The sequence below is a fragment of the Antedon bifida genome, chromosome 5 (assembly GCF_963402885.1).
Source record: "Antedon bifida chromosome 5, ecAntBifi1.1, whole genome shotgun sequence".
Classification (NCBI taxonomy): domain Eukaryota; kingdom Metazoa; phylum Echinodermata; class Crinoidea; order Comatulida; family Antedonidae; genus Antedon; species Antedon bifida.
Genome location: NC_136230.1, coordinates 26,318,126 through 26,343,061, shown reverse-complemented (window position 1 = coordinate 26,343,061; position 24,936 = coordinate 26,318,126). Strand labels below are relative to the sequence as shown.

Sequence of the window (24,936 nt, the reverse complement as noted above, 5' to 3'; positions counted from 1 at the left end):
ATTTCTAAAATGACGTATATTTCTGTCTATTTTGATGCAATAAAATATGGTCAACTGAAGACAAAGACCTACGTACTGCAGTAGGTATATATAAGTAGTATATAAAAATATCAAAACCCGAAGTTATTGGAATCTTATTATGGTTAAACTAAGTATCAAATAAATTATTGCGAAAATATTCTTGTATATCAAAACTACGTCCTAGTAAGCTTTGTCACAATAGTGAGAATAAAACATATAGAATATTTAGCATGAAACTAAACAGTATTCAATTTAAATTAATTATACATTACCTAAACATTTGTCTCCAGTGAAACCAGACGAACATACTGACCCGGAAGTACACCCTATGTCTGTCTGACTTCGATTACAATCGTCATTGGCACAGTTACATTTTTGCCGACAATCTGCTCCATAGTATAAATCCTCATCTGGGACATTGGTGTCGTCTGGATATAAAACCTCACAGGCTTAAACACATAATAGGTTCAAGACATTACGTAATGTGAATGAAATACTGACAAATTACATTATTACTATATTCTCATATTAATAAAACAGTTTTGTCTATTTCTGTTTTTTCTCAGTGACGTTTTCGTAACTGTCATTTATTTTTCCTTTGTTTGCTAAAATTAAAATAAATAAACACAAAAAGTATTCTATTTCAACTAGACATGGTAAATTACACCAAATTTTATAGGTTATATAGATCGAAGAAATGGAATGCTCGACCCTATATTAAAAACTGATGTTAACATTTAACAAGGCCAACAGCCATAAGTCGCGTGCTAAAACGCATAGTGATACCGGACCGACAGACAGACCGACAGACAGACCGACAGACCGACCGACATAGTGAACTATAGAGTCGCGTCCACGCGTCTAAAAAAGGTTATACAAACAGAAAAAAGATACTTTTAATCGTTTTTTTTTCTAATGTTGAAATGACTAGTTCATAAGTGAATGTAATTTTTTTTTAATGAACAGGTAAACGAAATCAAATTAGAATGGGTGGACGAAGGAAAGCAAATACTGGAAATTACAACAAACCTGTTTTACAATCATTTCCTCCATAACCATTGATGCATGTACATCCAATTGGATCAGATGGACAAAATAGATTTCCATTGCAATCGGCAGCAATGGCTTGGGAACACATAACGACGCAATCACGACCGAAGTTGTTATTTCCACAACCTGTTTGAAAACACAAGTTTAGTTCAAAATTCGATCCAATTACATTCGTCAAAAAGCAACATGCATGTGTTTAACATTTCATGCTATTACCAGTTAGACAATCAGCGCCTTTAAATCCAGCTGGGCAAATACAGACACCCGTCTTATCGTCACACATTCCTCCATTATAGCATACGGGACAGTCCATTTCACAATCTGGAGGATTCCATTTTGGTGAGGGACAAGCTAATAAACAAAAATAAACACATTTCACCCGTTAGACCGGATTTATAATAAAATATTTATGATATAAAAACCTTAATATAAATCTAAATACTGATTTTTATAGAACAATTCACCGGCGAGGACAACAACACAAATCCCACCACCATGAACTTCAATCATAAACACTCATTTTTAATCTTGATCTCATCATTATTTTTTAATTCACAATTCTTTGTATCAACTGGTATTTCAGAAGGTAAATAGTCCCGATTACTTTCTAAAACCTGTTAGACTTACCTCTGACAATAAGTCTCATGATACCATGGTTACCATCCGGGCTATCACCTGTATAACATTCATATACGCCATCATCTTTCATTCGTATGTCTTCAATCACAGCAGACGTACTACCCCTCAGATTGTGTATTTCATCACCGTAATTATGTCTCCAACGTAAATTGCTAATATCACCACCTTTACTGAGATTGATAGTGACAGACTCTCCAATACCGACGGTTATTGTTTTATACTCCATTTCAATAGTGGCTGAAAAATAATAACTGTATTACTAAAATAATTATAAAAGTATTATAGTGTAATGTATTATCATATGATATAGTTAATGTAAATTTCCATAAAAACAAAGAAGTAATTATAAAAAGATACAAAAGATACTTCATGACATTACTCACCAAAATTTGATGTCAATACAATTGCTGAATTTGTGATTACTTCGCCTCGCTTTGCTTCAAATGAAAATACACCAACTCTCTCAGTCTGTTGTGATGTTTCGACACCTAGCTTCGTATGGTCTGTGAATACTCTGTATCTAATTATGCTACTTGTAGGAAATATTTTACCGACTGGCATATCTTTCGTTTGCCAGCCACTTCCACTTCCACTTACATAGCCAGTATCATCCCAAGTCACATTATCTTTCCCATCAATATTGTTGTATAATATTCCCACTGATAAATCTCGAATGTCTTTGTCATTGTCAAGTGCGTATCCTCGAAACTCACTACTAGATGTTACCAGTGGTGTATCAGAAAAACATATTATATCTAATGGATCTAAAAAAAAAAAAAAAAAAACAACTTTTCATATCAATCATTTACTTCAGTTAAGTTAAGTAAGCAATTAATGCAGGCCCACGTATTCGTGTAGTTAGCAATACGTATAAAGAATCACCGACGTATTGTTGAGGAGGATGAGCTGTCCTACCGTCACAAAAGAATCCTCTAAATAGTGAATTCAATTTCGATTTAGGTGAAGAATAAATTCGCCTATTGGAAACAGTTAGGCGAATGTAGTATACTGGGCTTATAGGCATGTGCAAATTCGCCTAACCCTGTCTATTTGGTTCAGTGCGATTGTCGACATCTCATGGTATCCTTGTTTTACGGCTGAAATGGCCGAATCCTTTGAACAAACTGTAACTGGGATAGTACACCAAATAAATAGTGAAAATTGCATTGACGTTTTGTAACATTTTTGGAGAATTTTTATACTATTGGCTGTAATACTTTATTGTGTTTGTGCAATATTTTTGTAACTGGTTTTGTAGATGTTTGAATTCGCACTTCGAATTTTGGGCTTCTCGAATATAACGCCGTGTTACAGAATAGGAATTTTGTAAATCGCCCATCTTTCCACGACTCGATAACTACAAACATTTACCTAAAATGATATACATATATACTATTCCTTTCGTGCTTGTAAACCCCGTCCCTTCTCTACCCATCACCATAATTGTTTCAAAAGAAAATTTGATGACATTGCCTATATCAACCGACACATAGCCGTATTACAACGAGACTATCCACATATTATTCGTTCAAAACACAATAACTACAATTTCTAACACTATCATGATAAACTGTAATTTTAGGTCTATAATCGGACGAAAGTACTGTCATGGAGGTACACTAGATTAAAAATAAAATAAATATTACCTCCATTTGGCCTACATTTTTATACAAAACAGTTTTTAAACTGTAGGTCTAAACCACTTATTTTAAATAAAACAAAATAAATCTTGTTGTATATCACAAAACATACCTGATGATCCCAATTGATATCCCAAACAGAGAGTTAAAAACAGGCGTACAAAGTTAGGAAAACGTTTTGTCAACATCTCTGGAGTTTAGTGGGTGACTTTCGTCCTCAATACAGTGTAACTCTAACTGTACTGTGTTGCGAAATATTTGTGACTAACCACCTACAATGTGGGCAGGGCGTTGCAACTCCCTCCCTAGTATAAGGAAAAACAATGTATGAAAAACAGGAAGTTATAAAAGAAAAACAATTCATGTAGTTATTTATGTTGTGTTATATGCCTTACAGAGTTTATATGCTTCTGCTGATTTTGGAACGAATGTTGACAACACGATGCTAATTTGTTGACCAAGCAATCTTATCTGCCTTGATTACTGAAGGGAAAACAAAGCACAGTGAATGAATGTCAAAGTGTAGTTCCGGGTTTAAAATTGATATTGTTTATTATAAACTATATAAATAGAAGCCGTTGAAACAACAATGTAATAACCTCACTTATTTTCGTCAGCGATAAAAGAAGAGAGGAATCATTGTTATCAGTACAATTCCTAACATTGTGAAACAGTAACACCACTTAAACAAAAAAGGGGGCCTCGTTCTGCTTTCACTATTGTTTCTATCAATGTATTTGCAAATGTTTATATTTTATAATAACAAAAATAGAAACTTTAAACTCGAGATACCATTTAACATTACAGAAAGAGCTTATAAAGATTGTATATAAATGGCATTTGTTTTATTACGTTTTATTATCCAAGATTTAAATATTAGGTTATTTATTCGTCAGCAGGTTTATTAAAAATAAGTAGCTAGTAATTTTATTTTGAGAAGGGGTGGTATGATATGTAGCTTCCAAAAATAATAAACAGATAATATGCCTATGTTGAGATAAAAATATACTTTACTAATCTATATCCATTTTATATATCCATTTTATATATCTATATTTAAACACAATTACATTTATGTATTTTTTATATTCTTATTTTATTCGTTTTTTAATTGTTATATTATATTAAACTTGTATTTTTGTATACCTATGACTTATATATATTTCTAATTCTTTGCTTGTCAACAAAACGAATGTCCTTTATTGGACCAATACAGAGTATGTATTATGTACTAAAAAGGAAATCACGGATATAAAATCTTTGTCCTGAGGTCTGCAAACCATCTAAAAAATATTTGTTTTCAAATTTACTTAGTATAAATTACAAAATTACATCAGAGTAGGGAAAACATCTGGAAATATTATAATAATATACTACCACAATTAAAATAAAACATGAATTAGTGTGAACTTTTAAATGTAATAAAATACAAATTCAACACGTGGCCATTTTGGAGTAAGTGAAAATTATCAGCATGGATCAATTGTTTACTGCAATGAAATAGAAAGGAAAAATAACTTGAAAAAGTTAATTCTTTATTGTTGCTACTGACTAAACTACAGAACATTTTTCTTTGGTACTACTGGTTCGTATTCTCTCTTTTCCAATTCTGTATAAACGTGTTTCAGTACGGCCTCGGGGTTTGCGTAAACGTGTTCAGCAGAAGAAGTAGTATCAGTAGGCATAATATCTTCATATGCACTTTGTTCATATTTTTTCGACAACGTTTGATAATCAGTATCTATTGTGCATACATTGGGTTGAGCAGTAGAGGAATTACCAACGTCCTTTTCTGAATGTTTAAACCTAAAAGTAATAAAAGGTTTAGTAGTTGTATTTCATCATCGTTTAATGGGTGTAAACGGACAAAATGTCTTGTTGTTTTTTCAGTAGTTAATGTTGGAAATACGGTTAAATATGAAACAATCGAATTAAATGTGTCTTATTTTCAACAATACAAACTTTACTTTACCGTTTTAATATTAAAGCGATAGCAACTGCGATAACGGCCGAAATTATTGAGCCAATTACAAAACTTATTACGTAACCTGGAAAATATAAAAGAACACATTTTTTATACGTATCATTTTTGAATATTTGTCCATGTGGGCATATCATCTTCTACGGAGCGACGCGCAGTTGCGTCTTGACGAAACGTTTGTTTGTAAGCCCCATTCTAAATAGAATTCTAAATATAACTTATGGAAAGTATGTTACACACCTTGTGTCTGGTTTGAGCACCCTTGGTTATCACAATCTGTTTCAAACATAATTTGCTTGCTGTCAGGTGTTCCATTAACCTTTAAATATGACGCTAATACTGTGAATGTATATCCTTCAATTGATCCAATGCCTAAGTCAAATGCTGCTGAAGTTTCTATTGTTATCCCTTGCTGAACTGTGTCACCCGACAGTTTATAAAGGTAGGTCACCTGATTTTCGCACGTAGAAGCTTTCCATTTCATCAGCAAATGTGTTCCATTTGTGAATGGAGTACTTTCTATCGATGGTTCTATTATTGGAACACAGAATAAATTAATTTTAAAATAAGTATTATAATAATGGAACACTGTAATTATTGTTTTGCAACAAAAGTAAAAGGCTATGTAAAAGAACGTTGTGATTGAACCAACCTGACGGAGCTGTTTGTACAGTAAAATCCTGTCCCCAGCTTCCAGGGATCTCCATATTATTAACAACTCGAGCGTTGACGACATATGCAGTACAGCTTGACAATCCTGATAGTTCAACTTCTAATTGAGAACTACTTGTTGTGTTGATTATACCTTGTACATTTCCATCTATGTCCGCGTATTGCACTTGGTATCGAAGAATATGGTTACATTGGATTTGATAATACTCATCAGAAACGGGCTGAATGTAGTTTAATAGAAGTAAATAAATTAATTGAAAGAGTACGGAAGACTAAAATAACTTTTTTTACATGTCAGACAAACAAAGTTCGCCGTTGTGTTGTTTTGTGAAATAAAACAAATCTAAGATGTTGATGATGTAAGTTGAGCCATGGAAGATCACTCTTCTATGGTTGAACTGAGTGAGACGCAATAAGAAACAGCCTAACGTGAATACCGAAGGATATAAATCAATATACTACAAACATATACATACACCGTTCAATTATAATTATGATGATATAAATTAATTATTATGATTATAATAATGGTTAATTATTCATAATTTACTAAACATACATATTCTTTATTGCGGCAGAATAACGCTTGAATGGATATAAGTACAATGAAAATAAACATGTTAAACGGCAATTTTCCCTTAGTTTTTTTCTATCATCTTTTACAGTAGAATAAAACTGTGTGAAATTAAAACAACTAAAATGTTATTTGAACTACTGTACTACCTTTAAACCCAAGATGACCAGATTGTCTTCAACTGCTTTCAATTCTATCTCGGGTTCTACCAAAGGTTCTATTAATACACAATATTATTAATTAATAAAAATGCACATACATTATGTATATAACACTAGCACACTTTAGCTTACAAACTTGAGCAAACTTCGAGTTTAGCAAGAAATGTATTTCAGTTTGTCAGTGCAGACCAGTAGAGAAACTTTTTAAAGTCAGACCAGTTTTTACGAGGTTTATGAACTCAGCGAATCAAGTATAATTATTATAGTCATGTGATTCTGCAGATGGCCAAGAATTATTTTAGTAACATCAATTACATTACAAAAAAATAAAATAAATATAGTACTACATAGTACTTAGAACAGTTTAATAGTAAATCGTCATACGGAAAAAAAAGAATACGTAGGATGAACAGTAGGACCATTTTAAAATTATTACGTCATACTGTGAAAGCTGTGTTCTAATAATCTTCAACGTCGTAAGTTCCACACCGGTTTATAGTCCTTATCCGAGAAGACTCGTTCGGAGCGAGAGTGAGCCTCAAACGAACCCAGATACTAGGATAATATATTACGATTTCACTTTCTTAACCACTCGGCCACTCACTCATCTATTACTAATTAATATTACCGACATTGGTAACCTAATAGTGTTCAGTTTGCTCAATAACATTTCTGCTTACTTGTACATATGGTGTTTGTTGATCCAATTGCACTTCTTGGCCCATCTACCTCAATTCCCCCAACCATCCTCGAAAATTGAGAATAGAATTGATAGTCTGCATTTATGGTGAGATTATCAATAACAATTAAATTGTTATTCTGTTCTTCAATTATTAATATAAATGAATCCATTTGCGACGATTTATACGAAAGCTTCCGTTTTGTAATTTTTCCTGTTCCATAGTCTTCACCAAGAATCCAAGTGACGTCAAACGTTAGAGTGGTTGCTGTCTTATTTACAACAGTTGGCGGTTCAGAGCGGTACGGCATTGCTATTTATAAAAACAAAGCACACTTACAGTACAAACATATAAAAGTTTGCTTTCATGTTTGCTATTTAGGCCTAAACCAAAGATCGCATATCAGATCTTTGACTAAACTAATAATAAGCAGAAGTAAGCAAAACGGGACACTAACTATGTTATACAATATGTGATATTCATTATAAGGCTTACATTTGCCTTTACCTTTGCTGCAGTTTGGACCAGCCCAAGCCTCATGACATCCATTAGCACAACTTCCATCTCGATTACAATCGTCAGTGCCTTTGCAGTGACATGGAAAGTTACACAAAACACCAAAGAATCCAGATGAACATGACGTAGGCTCTGTACAAACAGATAATTAATATGAAATAATTTTCTAAGAAAAGAAAACTAAATTTGTACAATTTGAAATCAGATTAAGTGTTAGCAAGTGGAATTAAATAATCACACTATGTCATTAAAGGAAAAAAAACATGCATTGGTCATGGTAGGTTTAATCACTTTTAAATAGAAAAAATATATTGCTTTTGAAAATGATAATATGCATGCATTTTTGTTACTTAAACATGTTCAAATATTAATATTGGAGAACCTGTTTTGTATTATTGTCACAATTGGTGGTCTATTGACTTTGCTTTGTGTTTGTGGAAATGAAGTGAGTCAATAAAAAAATGAAAGTACATTATAAATTATGAATTTACAATGTAATGCACGAAAAAATAGTATTTAATTTGAATTAATATTATACAATGGACCTATAAATGATCTAATGTTTACGTCATGATCATTCTACCTAGACACTTGTCTCCAGTGTAACCAGATGAACATGTTGACTCGGAAGTACATCCTATGTCTGTATTGGTTACTGTTGGACTTTGATTACAATCGTCATTGGCACAGTTACATTTTTGCCGACAATCTGCTCCATAGTATAAATTCTCATCTGGGATATTGGTGTTTGGGTATAAAACCTCACACTCTTAAAAGCATAATATATTTAGGAAACTAGTTTTTATATTGTAATATTAAAATATTAAATTAAACTACAATACTGGCATAGTAGTATTACATATAAACAATGTTTAGTCATATATTATAAATTAACGTTGCGTTTCCAAGAACGTGAGAGACGTAAGCTTAAATGTCTAATGTAATATCTAAAGTTATTACAAATTATTGTAAAATCATAAAACTTATATTGTTATGTCTAACTTTTAAGAATTACTGTAGGCCTACCACCACACCAGTGTATGATGCATGGGTTATGTAGTCAGTAGAGTGGCCTACTCGATATAATTAAAATGGGCAAGTTTTGCAAGTATTTTTTTGCTAAAACTGAAAACCACACCTATTTTCATTCAATTTATCCATCGTAAATCACTATCGAATGCTAGATCGGGAAGCATTATTTTTGTTCATATGCAATTTAAGGCAGAAATCATGAATAATTAATTACCTTAATTATTTTCTATTATAAAGAATTGCAAGATTGCTGATCTACTTAAAAATACTAAACCTAACCCTCTAAATAATCTCTCTCAACTATTAAAAAAAACCATATTCTTGAAAGACCTCGAAACGAGGGCTCCAGTGTAATAGGCTAAAAGCCTTTACCACTAGACCAAACATTTCGGTTGGCAAACGATGTTTACACAAATTATTTAATCTCTCTGCATGCTTATATATCGCCCTCTATAATATCCCATATTATGTCAATTATTTTAACGAATTATTCATGATTTCTGCCTTAATTGCATAGGAAAAAAATAATGCGACCGGGAAGCTCTGTTAAAAAAAGGCAGTATCCAACTTCAGACGCGGAGCTGAGGAACAGTTTATGACGGCGCTCACAATAAGCTGATTTCCGAACGCGATCAGTCAACGACGTCGCGTGGGAAAAAGTCTCAAAATGTTTACAGAAAAGCTGAACGTACATTTGAGGCCATTAAATATCACTTTTCTGTTAGGTAGGGGACAATACCGAATGACACGTGATCCAGAATTAATCAATCAAATTACAATCAAAATACAGGTGTGTTGTAACAGTTAATAGATCATACATATGTTAATGTTGTATGGTGTAAAATAATAGAACCGTACTATCATTTTGTATCATACTTTACACTGGTAACTGGTATAGATTGATATTATCTTTTTTTGTTAATAAAGTTTCAGAGAGAAGACAATGCGAACCAGGGCCCGCTAGTTTGAAATCGTATCAAACGGTATTAACAAAGTTATCGACAAAAAACCTGATTTGCAATCGTTTCCAGTAAAACTATTGGCGCATGTACATCCAACTGGATCCGCTTGACAGATCAGAGCTCCTTCGCATGAATTGCTACTACTAGAACACACAACTTCGCAATCACGACCAAAGATATTATTTCCACAACCTGTTAACAGAATCAAGTTCAAGAGTTAATTAAAAAAAGCGAATAATTTAATTCTTTTGCAAAAATTTTAAAAAAATATCAAAATATGAAATATAAAAATATTATATTGCTCAAGACCAACGCTCTTTGTTTTGCTTGTGTCGTTATAATAGGCGAGATACTTTACTAGCTTTATTTACGCACAGATGTAATTGCGCTGATTAATAGCTGTATTCAGCGTTGTATATGCCTTTTTTCGATCCACTTTTTTAAAAGTGAATAACTATTACATGTGACATTAAACAACATAAAATTATTAATTTATTTAACAATATATATTTGAGAATTTGGAATTCAATAAGCGAATATATTATATTGTTTTGTAAATCATTGTATCATTACACATTTGCATTCTCGTGAATAAAGTGTGAGCACAGACCAGTAATCGTCATCACATTTAGAATGAATTTAGATATAATAAATTAAAATTAAAAACTATGATTATTATTACTAGTTAGACAATCAGTGCCTTTAAACCCTGCTGGGCAAATACAGACACCCGTCTTATCGTCACACACTCCGCCATTATAACATACGGGGCAGTCCATTTCACAATCTGGAGGATTCCATTTTGGTGATGGACAGGCTAAAAGGAAAACAAATATAATAATAATCATAATTTGTAATTAAGATCTCACAATATCTAGACTTGACATATGTCAAGTACAACATCTGTAAATTGGAGCGAAAAGCCTACCCTCATAATCCAAACTTGTTACTCGGTAAAAAATTACGTCTTACCTCTAACAATAAGTCTCATTATACCATTGTTACCATCCGGGATATCACCTGTATAACATTCATATACGCCATCATCTTTCATTCGTATGTTATCAATAACAGCAGACGTACTACCCCTTAGAGTGTGTATTTCATCACCGTAATTATGCCTCCAACGTAAATTGTTAATATCACCACCTTTACTGAGATTGATAGTGACAGACTCTCCAATACCAACGGTTAACGTTCTATACTCCATTACAATAATTGCTGTAATATAATTGTATGTGTATACCAATAATAGTAGGAATATATTTGATAAAACGTTAAGAGTGTTACGCAATGATATTTAAAAAGGAGAAATAGCCTACAGTACAAATAGCATTACTCACCAGAATCAGATGTCAATACAATTGCTGAATTGGTGACTACTTCGCCTCTCTTTGCTTCAAATGAAAACACACCAACTCTATCAGTCTGGGGTTGTAAGTTACTAACACCTAGGTACGTGTGTGTGGAGTGCACTCGGTATACTATGTTGCTACTTGTGTGAAATATTTTACCGTCTGGCATATCTCTTGAGCTACCACCACTTACATAGCCAGTATCATCCCAAGTCACATTATCTTTCCCTTCAACATTCTTGTATAATATTCCGACTGATAAATCCCGAATGTCTCTGTCATTTTTAAGTGCGTATCCTCGAAACCAAGCATTAGCTGATGCCGTCAATGGTGTTATAGAATACATTGTTATATCTAATGGATCTTTGACCAAAAAAAATAGTTTAAGCTCTGTCTACACTTTCAAACTAGTGTAGTGATATGACGTCATTACTTTATTACATTCAGTCACTTTACCGTCAATTAAGTTATCAAAATAAGGATTGATTAAATTGAATGAGGAACAAACAATATTTAAGCAAAAAATATTTATTGGTTTTATATAGATTATGGTTTCTGTATTTTTTTTACAAGACCCTTAAAGATGTATTGTCCCTTGAAACACAAAAAAATGAAGGTCAAAATATTAGGATTGTTTACAACTCGTCACAGTTGAGAAGATGTTTTCACACCTATCTCGAGGAAATGTTATGATTATGCATACATAGTAGCCAAACAAGCGCGTTGCATTATGAGATATGTTTTGATTGAAAACTTTGACTAGAAGTCAAAGTTATTTTTTGAACAAAAAACGTCTGTATTTCAGTTAAATGATTTTTTTTGGACTAGTTTTTGGTGAAAATTTTTAACTATTATGATACTTCAAAATGACACACTTTTTTTCGATATATTAAAAGAAAATTTTTTTGGGATGGTATGTATGTATGGTAATGGTAACATTTTCAGTGTTCTTGTATATACGAAATGCCCCACTAGTTGGGGAGCCAGAAAGGGTTCATCTGCACCCTCTAGCAAACTATGTTAACAATGTTTTTTTGCTTCCTTATATCAATACAAATCAATTTTTTGGAACATCTGAACAAAACAAACCTAAGTTCTTTAGAATTGCTAAATTATTAATTTTTAGTTTTAATTAAAATCACATATACTGAGTAGTATGAAGTTTAAGGTTCACTGTGCAATGTCATAACAAACATGGTAAGCTTCTTAATTAGTATTAGTTATAAATTATAATAAGTTAGTGATTTCTACAAAAAGGAGGACGAGTAAATAAACATTTTTCTTTATAACATAATATATAGTCATACTACAGTTACTTTGATTTGTTGTTATTGTTCAATTATGGCTTAAAAATATGTAACAGTAAACTGTATACTTACTGTAGCATTTACAAAAGTTAACCATTGTTAAACAGTAATTAGTTTAGATTGTAATTATAATACTAAATATTAATAATGATCTTGGTGATTTAACTGTGATGTTTAACATTGTTGGCATAGTTTGCTAGAGGGTGCAGGTAACCCATTTCTGGCTCCCCAACTACACCATGTTCTGAGTTTGAGTATGATTCTCAGAAATGATGCTCAACTTTTTTGTTGATTTTTGCACATTTTTCATAGGTATTTATTATCTAACATGACTTTTAATTAATTAATAAGGATGAAGGTTTAATTATCTATAAAATAAATATATTTTCATCATAATCGGTTAAGTATTTAATGAGTTACAACCGAAAATAGAGTACCTGTATCTTACTTAAATAGCGCCCTCAACTTCACAATTTTACTAAACGTTATTAAATCCCTGCTGATTTTTTTGCTAAAATTCTATATTTTTGCTTAAAAAAAGTAATTTAATTTCAATAAAGTTAAAATAAAAATATTTTATTGAATATATAATGTAATTAGCTATTAATCAACATTAATTTCAACAAAATACATCAAATATTTATTAAGTTAAGAACAATAAAGTGCATCACTATAAAATGGCGGAAATGTTTGCCGCCATCTTGGATTTCAAGGTGGCCGCAGTAAATTTGCAACGGCACACCTCGTGATTATTGTGTCTAAGGGTGTTAGCTAACAAAAAAAGTTGGTGTGCTGAGTGTGTAGAAACATGGCAATGGGAGCTCTCTAAACAAGCTATTGGACCTCCGCTTATTAGCTCTTCTTTAATTGCGCGTTTCTTCTTTATTTGTGCTTAGCTCTTCTTTATTTGCGCGTTTCTTCTTTATTTGTGCATTTCGTTTTATATTTTCATGCTTTCTTTTGTTTATATGCGATTCCTTCTTTAATTGTGTGATTTCTTCTTTAATTGTGTGATTCCTTCTTTAATTGTATGAATATGATTTATATAGTGTGCGTGACAGTTGTGGGCCACCGTATATAGAAATATGGTGTAAAATATCCACAGTATATATTAAAAGACATTTGACAATAAATGACATGGATAAAATTAAAAGTTTAAAACGTTTTTAATTTAATTACAGGTGCCGACTTCGCTCCTCTAATGATCCCACCCGCGACTTTTCGTTCCACGATCGAATCGGAAAGCTGGTGAGAATGTTTTTTCTGTCACCGCTCCGCGGATCTGGAACGCGTTACCGGTCGATTTGAGAGCAGCGAATTCGGCACCTCTATTTAAACGTCAACTTTTCTTTTTAATTAATTACTAAGTATTGTTAGGCGCTCTGTTCTTTGCAAATATACTATAGCGGCCACGAAGATATGGGACTCCTATCTCTTATACACTGCGCATGAGCGAAATTCCATGGGCTGCCTTCCAGCAGAGCAGCAAGCAAGTTACGCGATCACATACACCGGAAGTGTATAATAAACCATTGAACCACATCCACGTGTGATGTGTTTGTGTTTGTTCGAGACGTTTTCTCGTGCTGTATCGGGTAAATTGTAGTGGTAAGTTTTTAGAATATATATTTTTTTGTTAGTAAACATTAACAAAATTATTAAATTGTTGGACAAAGGTAGTTCAGGTGGGCGTTTCTGTGCAATCCGATCTAGGGCCTAACTAGATAGTAGTAGGCCTAGGCATATTTAATGCCGAATACTATAGTATTAATAAAAAAAAAAGTCTGGGAGGATGAATGATATTGGCGGCTTGATAGATGGATCAAACAAGGCTTGGATGGATGGAATGATCATAAGATTAAGAAAAAAGCTAAAAGCTGTTCGGGAATTAAGAGTTTTTAATACAAATTAATACAGTAATAACATTAACAGAAATAATTAAATGTATTAAAATAAAATATTGTTATAGGGGCCTAAAACAATAACATCATAGGTTGGCCTATTAAACCAAAACACCGATGATGATATTGGTTTTTTTTTATTAAATATTTCGTCCTCCATACAGTCGGTGTTTATTCTGTAGCCGTTTGAGATTTGGCAGTGATATAGTCGCATATGTAAGTGTAATAACAAATGGAGTAACTTTATTTAATCGAATTTTATATAATTGTTCTTTAATTTTGACGCAAAAGATAAAATAAAGTCGTACTGTTTATCGCGAAGATGTAAACCCTATTTTGTACATTGATTTAGGCAAAGATAGTGTCGATATCTTTGATTATTTTGATTATTGCTGGAATGGTTGCCCATGCAATTATCATTTTTCGAGCGTCAGTTCCATACCTTGCGCCACTCTACGTGGCGCTATACGATCTTTGGTTCAGAGCCATATATAAGGCTCTGTTTGGTTCTTTGTAGGGCGCCATATAAAAACTTGTATAGAATAGAATAGAACATTAAGACGCCGTTCATAGGAAATATCGTCCCCATAGAAACAAGTTTTAGTCATTCGGCGTTGGACTTGTTCCAATGCGTAAACATGTCCTTTTTTGTAAGGTAACCAAGCAGGTACAGCATATTCAATAATCGGACGTACAATAGCACAGAGTGATTTTGGAATTATAATAGTGTCCCTGCAACGAACAATACGCTTGATAAAATGCTCACAATTTTGTTGTTAACGACTTATTTTGGGGGGAAAACAATTATAAACAATATGCAAATATGTGTATATACCTGATAATCCAGATTGAAACGCCAACGAAGAGAAAGCTAGGCTTATAACCAAGCCTATACAGTTTGGAAAAGGTTTAGCAAACATCTTCACTCATGTACATTTTCACCAGAATTAATAGCTAGTATAATGAGGGTTAGGTTATACCTAATAATCTAAACACGTAGGCCTACAATAGAAATTAATAAATAACTGTAAACTACACAAATACTCATTCACTGTAAAATACTTCCTTGTTTATTTTACTACATGTGACGTCTATAACTTGCAAACAACCTTTGTCCATGGATTCTTTAACTATTATGTTATGTCCTTTTATATCTTCATTGATAAGCCGGTACACAAACTCACACAATTTCAATAACTAATGTTTAACATAGCGGAGAAATAAAGGAAGGCATAATAGTAAATGAAAGGAAAGAAGGGAGGGGGAGGGAAAAAAAGAGTAGAGAAAATGAACAGAAACCTTAGATGGACTTGTGTGAGAGGGGTGGTGGTTAAACAAAACAAAAAATATTTCAAAAGCATTAATTATTCTTATTATTTCTTTATAAAGTAACTATTTATTATCAATTGTATAGAAAGAATACCGTCTGAGTTCAGTTAATTAAATTCAGAAAACATTTGCCCACGTATATTTCTCCATTACACCAACATTCAGTTTATATATTCAACCTAATCACGTGCAATGTATAGGGAAATAAAACACAAAATTAACAAATAGATCACTAAATGTTTATACAAGAGTTTCCCTGTAGTAATTAACATTGTCACGGAGTTGATAATAATCTTATTGAAAAGTCAACACCTTAAACTACTGTACTTTGTTATTGGCACAGATATCCTTTTGCCGGCTGTCGCAATTACCGTATAATAATAAGAGTACTTCTGTCTGTTAGGCCTACTGTATTTTGGCGTCACGTCAGAAATCAATATGAAATGGAAACCAAATTACAACATCTAATAGGTCAAACCTCCGGAATAACAACACATATACGTATTCACTTTGTATGATTTATTCGGTTCAGTTTGACACCGTACAATAACTTCAATCAACAGTTGAAGAAATACTCATAATTTGGAGAGGTATATTATTTTTAAAACTGTACATTATACAAACTGATTACAGAGGTTGGGAAAGATTCTCGATCCACTCACATTTGGTGCTACAACAATAAAAACATTCTTCATAAGCACGTTTCTATAAAGGGAACTAACGGATATAAAGCGGTATTTCAAAAACTAATGGTATTTTTCTTTCTTATAGAAATAAGCCTTTAAAACAACATAACAAAATCAACCCCTCCCCAAAAATAGTTTTTTAAAAAACCCCAAATAAGGCGTAAAAATGGGTACAATGTGATCCTTGTCTACAACCAATCAACAAGAACAGTCTCAAAATGTACCGTTCTTTGAAGATTTTCTATAGAAACAGACCCCTGCAGCCAAGAAAAATATCGTTTTATAACGTATGGTGTTAAATCCGTTTGACGTAGCCTTTATTACGTTATTATTAGTATTTAGGTGCAAAGTTAGGTAAAATCGCGAATGTTTAATGATTCAGTGCTGATATATAAAAGACGACTCTTTGAAGACTGCTAGTCATACTGAATGTTGAGGCCTAACTGAACATAGGATTGGAACTGGTGGTCGAAATGTCGTTTGTTAACTATGTTTGGTATCTGGTTATTCTAGTAATTATTTGTTTTAGCTGTTCATCAGAATCTTCAGGTATATGCTTAATCTCATATAGGGTGGTAGTAGTAGAGCAGCAGTAGCAGAAGTGGCAACAGCAGTAGCAGCAGTGGCAACAGCAGTAGCAGCAGTGGCAACAGCAGTAGCAGCAGTGACAACAGCAGTAGCAGCAGTAGCAGCAGCGGCAGCAGAAGCAGTAGCAGCAGCAGTAGTAGCAGCAGTAGCAGCAGCAGTAGCAGTAGCAACAGTAGCAGCAGTAGCAGTAACAGTAGCAACAGCAGCAGTAGTAGCAGTAGCAGTAGCAACAGTAGCAGTAGCAGTAGTAGTAATCAATTCTTGCGAATAATGTCAAATGTTGAAAAATAGTTGTCTTTGCATTTGAGATTTGGCGCCAATAGTGGCTCATCAGATAACAAGGCCAACAGCCATTAAGTCGCGTGCTACAATGCATAGTGATACCGGACCGACAGACAGACAGACAGACAGACAGACAGACAGACAGACAGACAGACAGACAGACAGACAGACCAACCGACCGACATAGTGAACTATAGAGTCGCGTCCACGCGACTAAAAATAATGTGCAGACTAAGTAATTAATTTTACTTGTTCTGTTATTTTTCAAGTAATCAAACAACTAAACAAATTGTAAGTATAGATACAAATAATTTTAAATATTTATTTATTTAAAGGTCCATTGGATGTAACATTTTTAACCGGAAAACCATTGGCGACATCTTCTGATAATTGGTTTCGCGGATATACTCTTAAAGACGACAGTACAACAGATATATCAATTGGAATATTATACAAGAATATTGCTGGCAGGTATAACCTAACTTGGAATGACACTGCATACAGCGGTGATGTTGGCCGTGAACATCGGATAGATATGCCAGACGATAAAATATTTGACTCAAGTATAAGCAAAATGTTGTTTCGAATACATAACGATTTCACGTTTCTAGGTGTTGTATACGAGACTACACACAGAGTTGGTGTATTTTCATTAGAAGCAAAAAAAGATGGAGTAGTCACCAGATCAGCAATTATCTTGACTTCCAGTTTTGGTAAGTAATGTCATTTTTGTTTATGGAAAACGGATTTAGGTGTCCGCCATGATTACCAACTCGCCGTGGGACGAGTTCAGATATAAGTAATATCTAGGCCTACTATTTTCGTTGATTTAAATTATTATTGTTTATTTATTTATTCCATGAGATTACTTTAAACAATGATACTGTTTATGATGACAATTTCACAGCCACTATTGCTATGGAGTACAGAACGTTAACCGTCGGTATTGGAGAGTCTATCACTATCAATCTTAGTAAAGGTGGTGATCTTAACGATTTACGTTGGAGACACAATTACGGCGAAGAAATTGGCACTCTGAGGGGTAATACGTCTGCTGTGATCGAAAACATACGAAGAAAAGATGATGGCGTATATGAATGTTATACAGGTGATAGCCCGGATGGTAACCATGGCATCATGAGACTTATTGTCAGAGGTAGGTTTTACATTTCTATTTATTATCAAATTATTATTTATCTTGATAATGATTATGTCTATGCAAGTTGGGCTGTAGTTGTTGGCGGTGATTTGATGCTGTACATACTGCAAAAATGTTAAAAGAATCACAAATATAAAAACATATCCCGCAAATATGCATGTTACGCAACCTACATATAATATAATTAATAAACAAAACCATTTAAAAAGGTATAAAATATTACACTTGTAGGAGAAACGTGTGTCATATTGGCGTTCTAGATTGTGGTAGTTTATAATTTTCTTCTGAATACTTATAATATAAACCTGGCTGAGAAAAGCGGCCACCGAGAGTTTAGTGTCCACGACCCAAATGTTGCCACGATGCTATATATTTTAAATTGTACTATCAATTTACTAGCTTGTCCCTTGCCAAAATGGAATCCTCCAGAATGTGAAGACAACTGTCCCGTATGTTACAATGGTGGAATTTGTGACGATAAGACGGGTGTCTGTATTTGTCCAGCAGGATTTAAAGGTGCTGATTGCAAACACGGTAAGAAATAACTAAGGTAAAATACATGTAGGCCTAAACAGCTTGTAAACATGATAATTTCAATGTAGTTTCATGTGCGTTATTTTCTAATTAGGGTGTGGAAATAACAACTGGGGACGTGACTGCCTTAATGTGTGTAGCAGTAAACGTGGTGCGAATTGCGGTGGGTTGCTTTTCTGTCCACCTGATCCAGTTGGCTGTACGTGTAGTGATGGTTTTGGAGGAAGCGATTGTAATACAGGTCATTATATTATTATTTCCTTCTATTTTCTATTCCATCTTATCTCGTATTTATAATGTTTATTAAATTGAAAGTATACTTCTTCAACTGGATAATAGACTACAAAGTTATTATACAATAAATGGTGTGACCCTCAAAAGATCATTGGGTCAAAGTAGTCAACAAGAAGCGATTTCGGTCCGATTCTAACAAAACTATTCAATCAACTATATTTGATGATTGACTACAAAGTTATTACTTGGTATGCTCCCAAATATTTAAATATCTGACTCAAAGGTCACCTAGGTTCACGAGAGTAAAAAATGTCAATTCAGTAGTTTCTGCTCTTTTCACAAATAACAGGGAATAATGGCGACTCGTGAGTGAAATGTTCACGATAAACAAATAATTTTTTTAGTATGCGAAGCTGGTTTCTATGGAGCGGATTGTCGTCAAAGATGCCACTGTGACAATATCGACTGTAATCCACATAAAGGATGTACTTCCGGGTCAGAATGCTTCTCAAACTACACTGGCAGTTCGTGTCTGGGTATGATAATTATAATAATGTATAATATTTTAGGAATGTTTATACCTTACGAAACCATCGACGTACTGCAGTACACTAAAATAAAAAAATAGTTCAAACAATAATATAATCATTTTGAACTCCACTACACTTTAGATACTATTTAATTGGGTGGGGGTGGGTCACGCAAAAAAAGAATAGTAGATCAATAAAGAACGCTACATTCTAATTTGGATCATCAATGTATAAACGCTAGGGCTATTGCTGTACAAACTTTACATTACAAATTAAGCAGCTTATACTTATACTTTAACAAACATTAATTAGGCCTATTCATTTATTTTGGATACGTAAAGAACCATTATTCTGTCCATTTGGATTCTTCGGTGTTTTGTGTAACTTTCCATGTCACTGCAAAGATTCTGAAGATTGTAATCGAGATGGAAGTTGTGCTAATGGATGTCACGAGGCTTGGGCTGGATCTAAGTGCAGCATAGGTAACAGCATATGTTTGATTTAATTTAATTTAACTTATAAACAAAACCATATACCCTAACATTCCAAAATAATTTATTTAGAAAATAATTGGAATAGGCATACCCCAATGACTACTACTGAATCAAAATAAACCATTTACAAATTAGCAGTAGGCTTATCTCAATAATATTTACTAGCCTTCTTCAATAAAATTAAAACAGTAAGACCAAATTAACTATCATTTAAATTAGCCTAAAAAGGAAAAGAATGATTTTGCTTTTGTGCTTGAAAAAACAAGGAAAACAAAAAAAAGATAGGACAATATTCGAACATCAAGATCCTCGTCATCGCCTTTTCCCGGATGTTACTTCAGGCGACGCATGGACAACAATCAAAGGCAAATCGTGGAACACTAAATTAAATTCGGTTATGTAAAGAAAAAACCCGCAGAATTCATGGAAATTCCCTGTATGTTTTGTCACCAAACGCTACTTATCACTGGTCATTTAATGAATTATGCCTAAATTGTGTTTCTTTATCTACCTTTTGGCCATATTTAAAAATGTCATTTTTACTTACAACAATGGCCTATATTCATCGTGGTTTAATAAACACGACCGCCTAATTATAATTCTACTGCGGACTATCGCAATTCACCTATCATCTAATTCCGTTTTCTGGATTGTTGTCTAGGATTGAATCAGGAGTAGGCCTAAAGGTTAAACAACTCTTTCATTTCACCGTTAATAAATACAGTATATAGGCCTACTAAATTGCTATATTTGTCCTAATAACTAGCATTGCCGTACAGCTCTGAACCACCAACCGTTGTAAATCAGACAGCAACTACCCTAAAGTTTGACGTCACTTGGATTCTCGGTGAAAACTATGGAACAGGAACAATTGAAAATCGGAAGCTTGCATATAAATCGTCGCAAATGGATTCATTTATATCAGTAACTGAACCAGATGATGATGCATTTCTTGTTATTGATGATCTCATCCCAAATACGCAATATCAATTCTACTCTCAATTTTCGAGGATGGTTGGTGGTATTGAGGTAGATGGACCAAGAAGTACAATCGGAACAACCAATACCATCTGTTCAGGTAACTTTCTAAACAATCACATTGTAGAGGCCTACACTCAGTGAATGTGAACAAGGCCAACAGCCATAAGTCGCGTGCTAAAACGCATAGTGACACCAGACCGACCGACCGACCGACCGACATAGTGAACTATAGAGTCGCGTCCACGCGACTAAAAACGTATATATAATAATGCTTGAATACTATATGTCCAATATATAAATCAACTGTTTTATAAAATTATAGAACCTTTGGACGAACCTGAGATAGAATTGGAATATAATGGTGAAAACTACGTCATCTTGGGCTTAAAGGTATAATATTATATTATTCACTTGTTGTTAATTGTCATACATTTCCTGTAAATGTCCTGTAGTCATAAATAAAATATAACTATCTATTATGACGTGTAATACGTTTTTCGTTACATGTCCCAAAACAAAATTATGCTCATCACTTTCTCAAGAACTATCGCATAGGTTGCCAAGATCATTAGCATTTAGTTTATCCATGGATTAAATAATGATTTATCTAATCCGGTTTATCTAGGCCATCACATTAAAAGAAGTCTTCTTTTGTATCCAGCCAGTTTCCAGCGCTCCTAATCGAATCCGATGCGACTATATTCTTCGATATCAAGTGCAATACTCGGACATAGATAGAAATATACAAGATGTAGTCAACACAACAAGTAGTACTCAATTAGAAGTTGAACTATCAGGATTGTCAAGTTGTACTGATTATATCTTCAACGCTCGAGTTGTTAATAATTTCGAGATTGCTGGTAATTGGGGACAGAACTTAACGATACGAACACCGCCTTCAGGTAGGCGATAACGGCGTGCAAAGTGCGTTGCGGCAAACCAGGAAAATGTCACTCTTCCCTGGGCAAAAAAAAAACATATTTGGTTATTCAATTATTAAATTAGGTTAAGTGGGTACAAATAACTCGCACATTGCAGTGGTTAACTACAAAACAGAACATTTTCTTCTAAAATAGTGTTGATGTATTTATGTAAATTCTCTCCAGAACAGACTGCAGAAAATAACCTACTGTCTATAGCTAACCAAAATAACATTTGACAAAGAGTAGCAGAAAGCAGAAGAAGCAAACTTGTTTTATTCTAAACTGTATTTATTTTAATATTAATGAAAATGATTTTATTTTGTATTAATTGTTTAAGCTCCATCAATAAAAAGTGATTTGTTTGGAAATGGAACACACTTGCTGATGAAATGGAAAGCTGCCACGTGTGACATCTCGTATTATCAGGTGACATACCATTATGAACTGTCAGGTGATGGAATATTTCAGCAAGGGACTACAACAGAAACTGAAGTTGTATTTAGCGAAGAAATTGAGTCTTGCAAAGCATATACATTCACAGTATTGGCATCATATTTAAACGTTAACGGAACTTCTGAATCAAAGGAAGTTATGTTTGGCACCGATTGTAAACCTTCAGAAATATCAGACCAGAAGAATCAAGGTTTGTAAAATCTATTTCTTAATCGGATTTCTGTTGATTATTATAATTTTCTGCATTAATAGTCTTTCTGTTTTTGCCAGAATCCGTTAATACAAATTAGAGGAAACCCGATATGTTCGCTGGAAAGTTACGATTCTTCCAATTGTTTTGGCCTTCACGATCGATCGAAAGTGGGTGAATCACAAAAGAAAAACAAAAATATCAATCCGCGCGCAATGCATGTTGGGATTTATACCCCGCTTAAATTACCAGAATCAACTTATTTTTCACATTTTTAACCTAAATTCTTTTTAAAGACGAAATAAATTATCCAAATAGGACCATATAGTATTTATTTTTACATTAAATTTATTGTGACCTTAAATTATATCTAAAAAAACGTCCAAATAGGACCATATAGTATTTATTTTTACATTAAATTTATTGTGACCTTAAATTATATCTAAAAAACGTAGGGAATGGGGCTTTAATATGTATCTATTTTAAACAAGGTTTTTTCCAAAATAAATGACTTGTATGGCTGAAAGCTGTATATTTTAGATACGTCAAGAAATGTGCAAGTCGTCAAGCATAACAAACTATCCAAATTGTAACAAGTATAAAATGTTGCGTTTAATATTATTTTGCAGGCTACGTAATAATACGTGTTGTGATTGGCTCACTAATATCTGCAGTTTTCACAGCTGGTATAATGTTGACAATATTTAAACGGTAACGTACAGTATCACTCCTATAAAGTTACTAGAATTCAAAATATACGCTTATGAAAAAAAGTCATCGTGTAACTATCTTTCCCTTTAGGTTTGGACACACGAGACCCAGTTCTTCTGCGGAACCAACAAAATCGGAGCCGGGACCATATACTGTTTATGATATCACCGAATTGGACTATAAATATCAGTATAGAATTCCTAATTCTACCCATGAATCTGATCATGTCTATGAATTGGAAAATCAAAATGAGTATAAAGATAGTAAGTCTAATGTTACCAATTCAAATACTGAAGACATATATGCAGAACCAAAGCCTCAACGGGGTTCTGTGTGTAATGTCACCGAAATAGAAAATCAAATTGAATATAAAAATAGTAAGTCTAATTTTACCAATTCCAATACTGAACACATATATGCAGAACCAAGACCTCAACGGGGTCCTGTATGTAATGTCACCGAAATAGCAAATCAAATTGAATATAAAAATGTTAAGTCTAATGTTGCCACTTCCGTTGCTGAACCCGTATACACAGAGCCAAAGCCTAAACCGGATCTTGTCTATGACGACACCGAATTGGACAATCAAATTAAATATAACAACATTAAGCATGTTGCCACTTCTCCTACTGGACTCGAAAACACTGTATCAAAGCCTGAACCGGATCTTGTCTATGACGACACCGAATTGGACAATCAAATTGAATATAACAATATTAATCCCGTTGCCACTTCTCCCACTGAACTAGAAAACAATGTAGGCTTACCAAAGCCTGAACCGGATCTTGTCTATGACGACACCAAATTGGACAATCAAATTGAATATAACAATATTAATCCCGTTGCCACTTCTCCCACTGAACTAGAAAACAATGTAGGCTTTGTGATTGGACTTTTAAGCTAAAATTAAGCTCTGTCTACACTATCACACATTATGTGACAAGAAAACGTGATGTGTCCATATGAACACTATGACATATCACTGCAATATTTGTGCACATCACACTTTTTGTTTTTGTCTAGTTGTATAGTGTAAACAGAGCTTAAATGTGACTCCAAGGGAATCTAAATGAAACGCAATAAGCTGTTTATTATTACCCATTATAATATGATGATGATGATATGACAAAAACAAATTATACTGTATTGTTAAATAATTCATTATAAATAAAAATGTACACTTTGCGCCTCATACAAGATACGATATATCGTTTTTGCCCATCAAAATTCGCAAGCATGGAAAGCAAACAAACCTATTCGGAATGCAGTATGCCTACTCTGTAGGTTTCGTTGTTTACTAACTAAAATAACTATTTATTTATATAATAAGCATATTTTATCTATAATTATC

At 33.4% G+C, this 24,936-nt stretch overlaps 2 protein-coding genes across 2 annotated transcripts; one reads left to right on the top strand and one right to left on the bottom strand.

The window, feature by feature from the left end:
* Window positions 1-3,883: 3,883 nt before the first annotated feature.
* On the bottom strand, window positions 3,884-15,417 carry LOC144842974 (uncharacterized). Its single transcript, XM_078699606.1, has 13 exons — window positions 15,327-15,417; window positions 11,272-11,646; window positions 10,901-11,149; window positions 10,611-10,745; window positions 9,977-10,120; window positions 8,518-8,703; window positions 7,914-8,066; window positions 7,419-7,730; window positions 6,727-6,794; window positions 5,984-6,224; window positions 5,572-5,862; window positions 5,323-5,398; window positions 3,884-5,156 (listed from the first exon to the last, which is right to left on the bottom strand). The coding sequence occupies exons 1-13, from the start codon at window positions 15,409-15,411 to the stop codon at window positions 4,907-4,909; spliced, it is 2,565 nt and encodes an 854-aa protein (XP_078555732.1). The 5' UTR covers window positions 15,412-15,417; the 3' UTR covers window positions 3,884-4,906.
* A 2,737-nt stretch (window positions 15,418-18,154) lies between these two features.
* On the top strand, window positions 18,155-24,489 carry LOC144843461 (uncharacterized). Its single transcript, XM_078700246.1, has 11 exons — window positions 18,155-18,532; window positions 18,935-19,069; window positions 19,164-19,310; window positions 19,708-19,839; window positions 20,238-20,315; window positions 21,094-21,405; window positions 21,631-21,698; window positions 21,934-22,210; window positions 22,569-22,874; window positions 23,504-23,585; window positions 23,676-24,489. The coding sequence occupies exons 1-11, from the start codon at window positions 18,295-18,297 to the stop codon at window positions 24,487-24,489; spliced, it is 2,589 nt and encodes an 862-aa protein (XP_078556372.1). The 5' UTR covers window positions 18,155-18,294.
* Window positions 24,490-24,936: the final 447 nt, after the last annotated feature.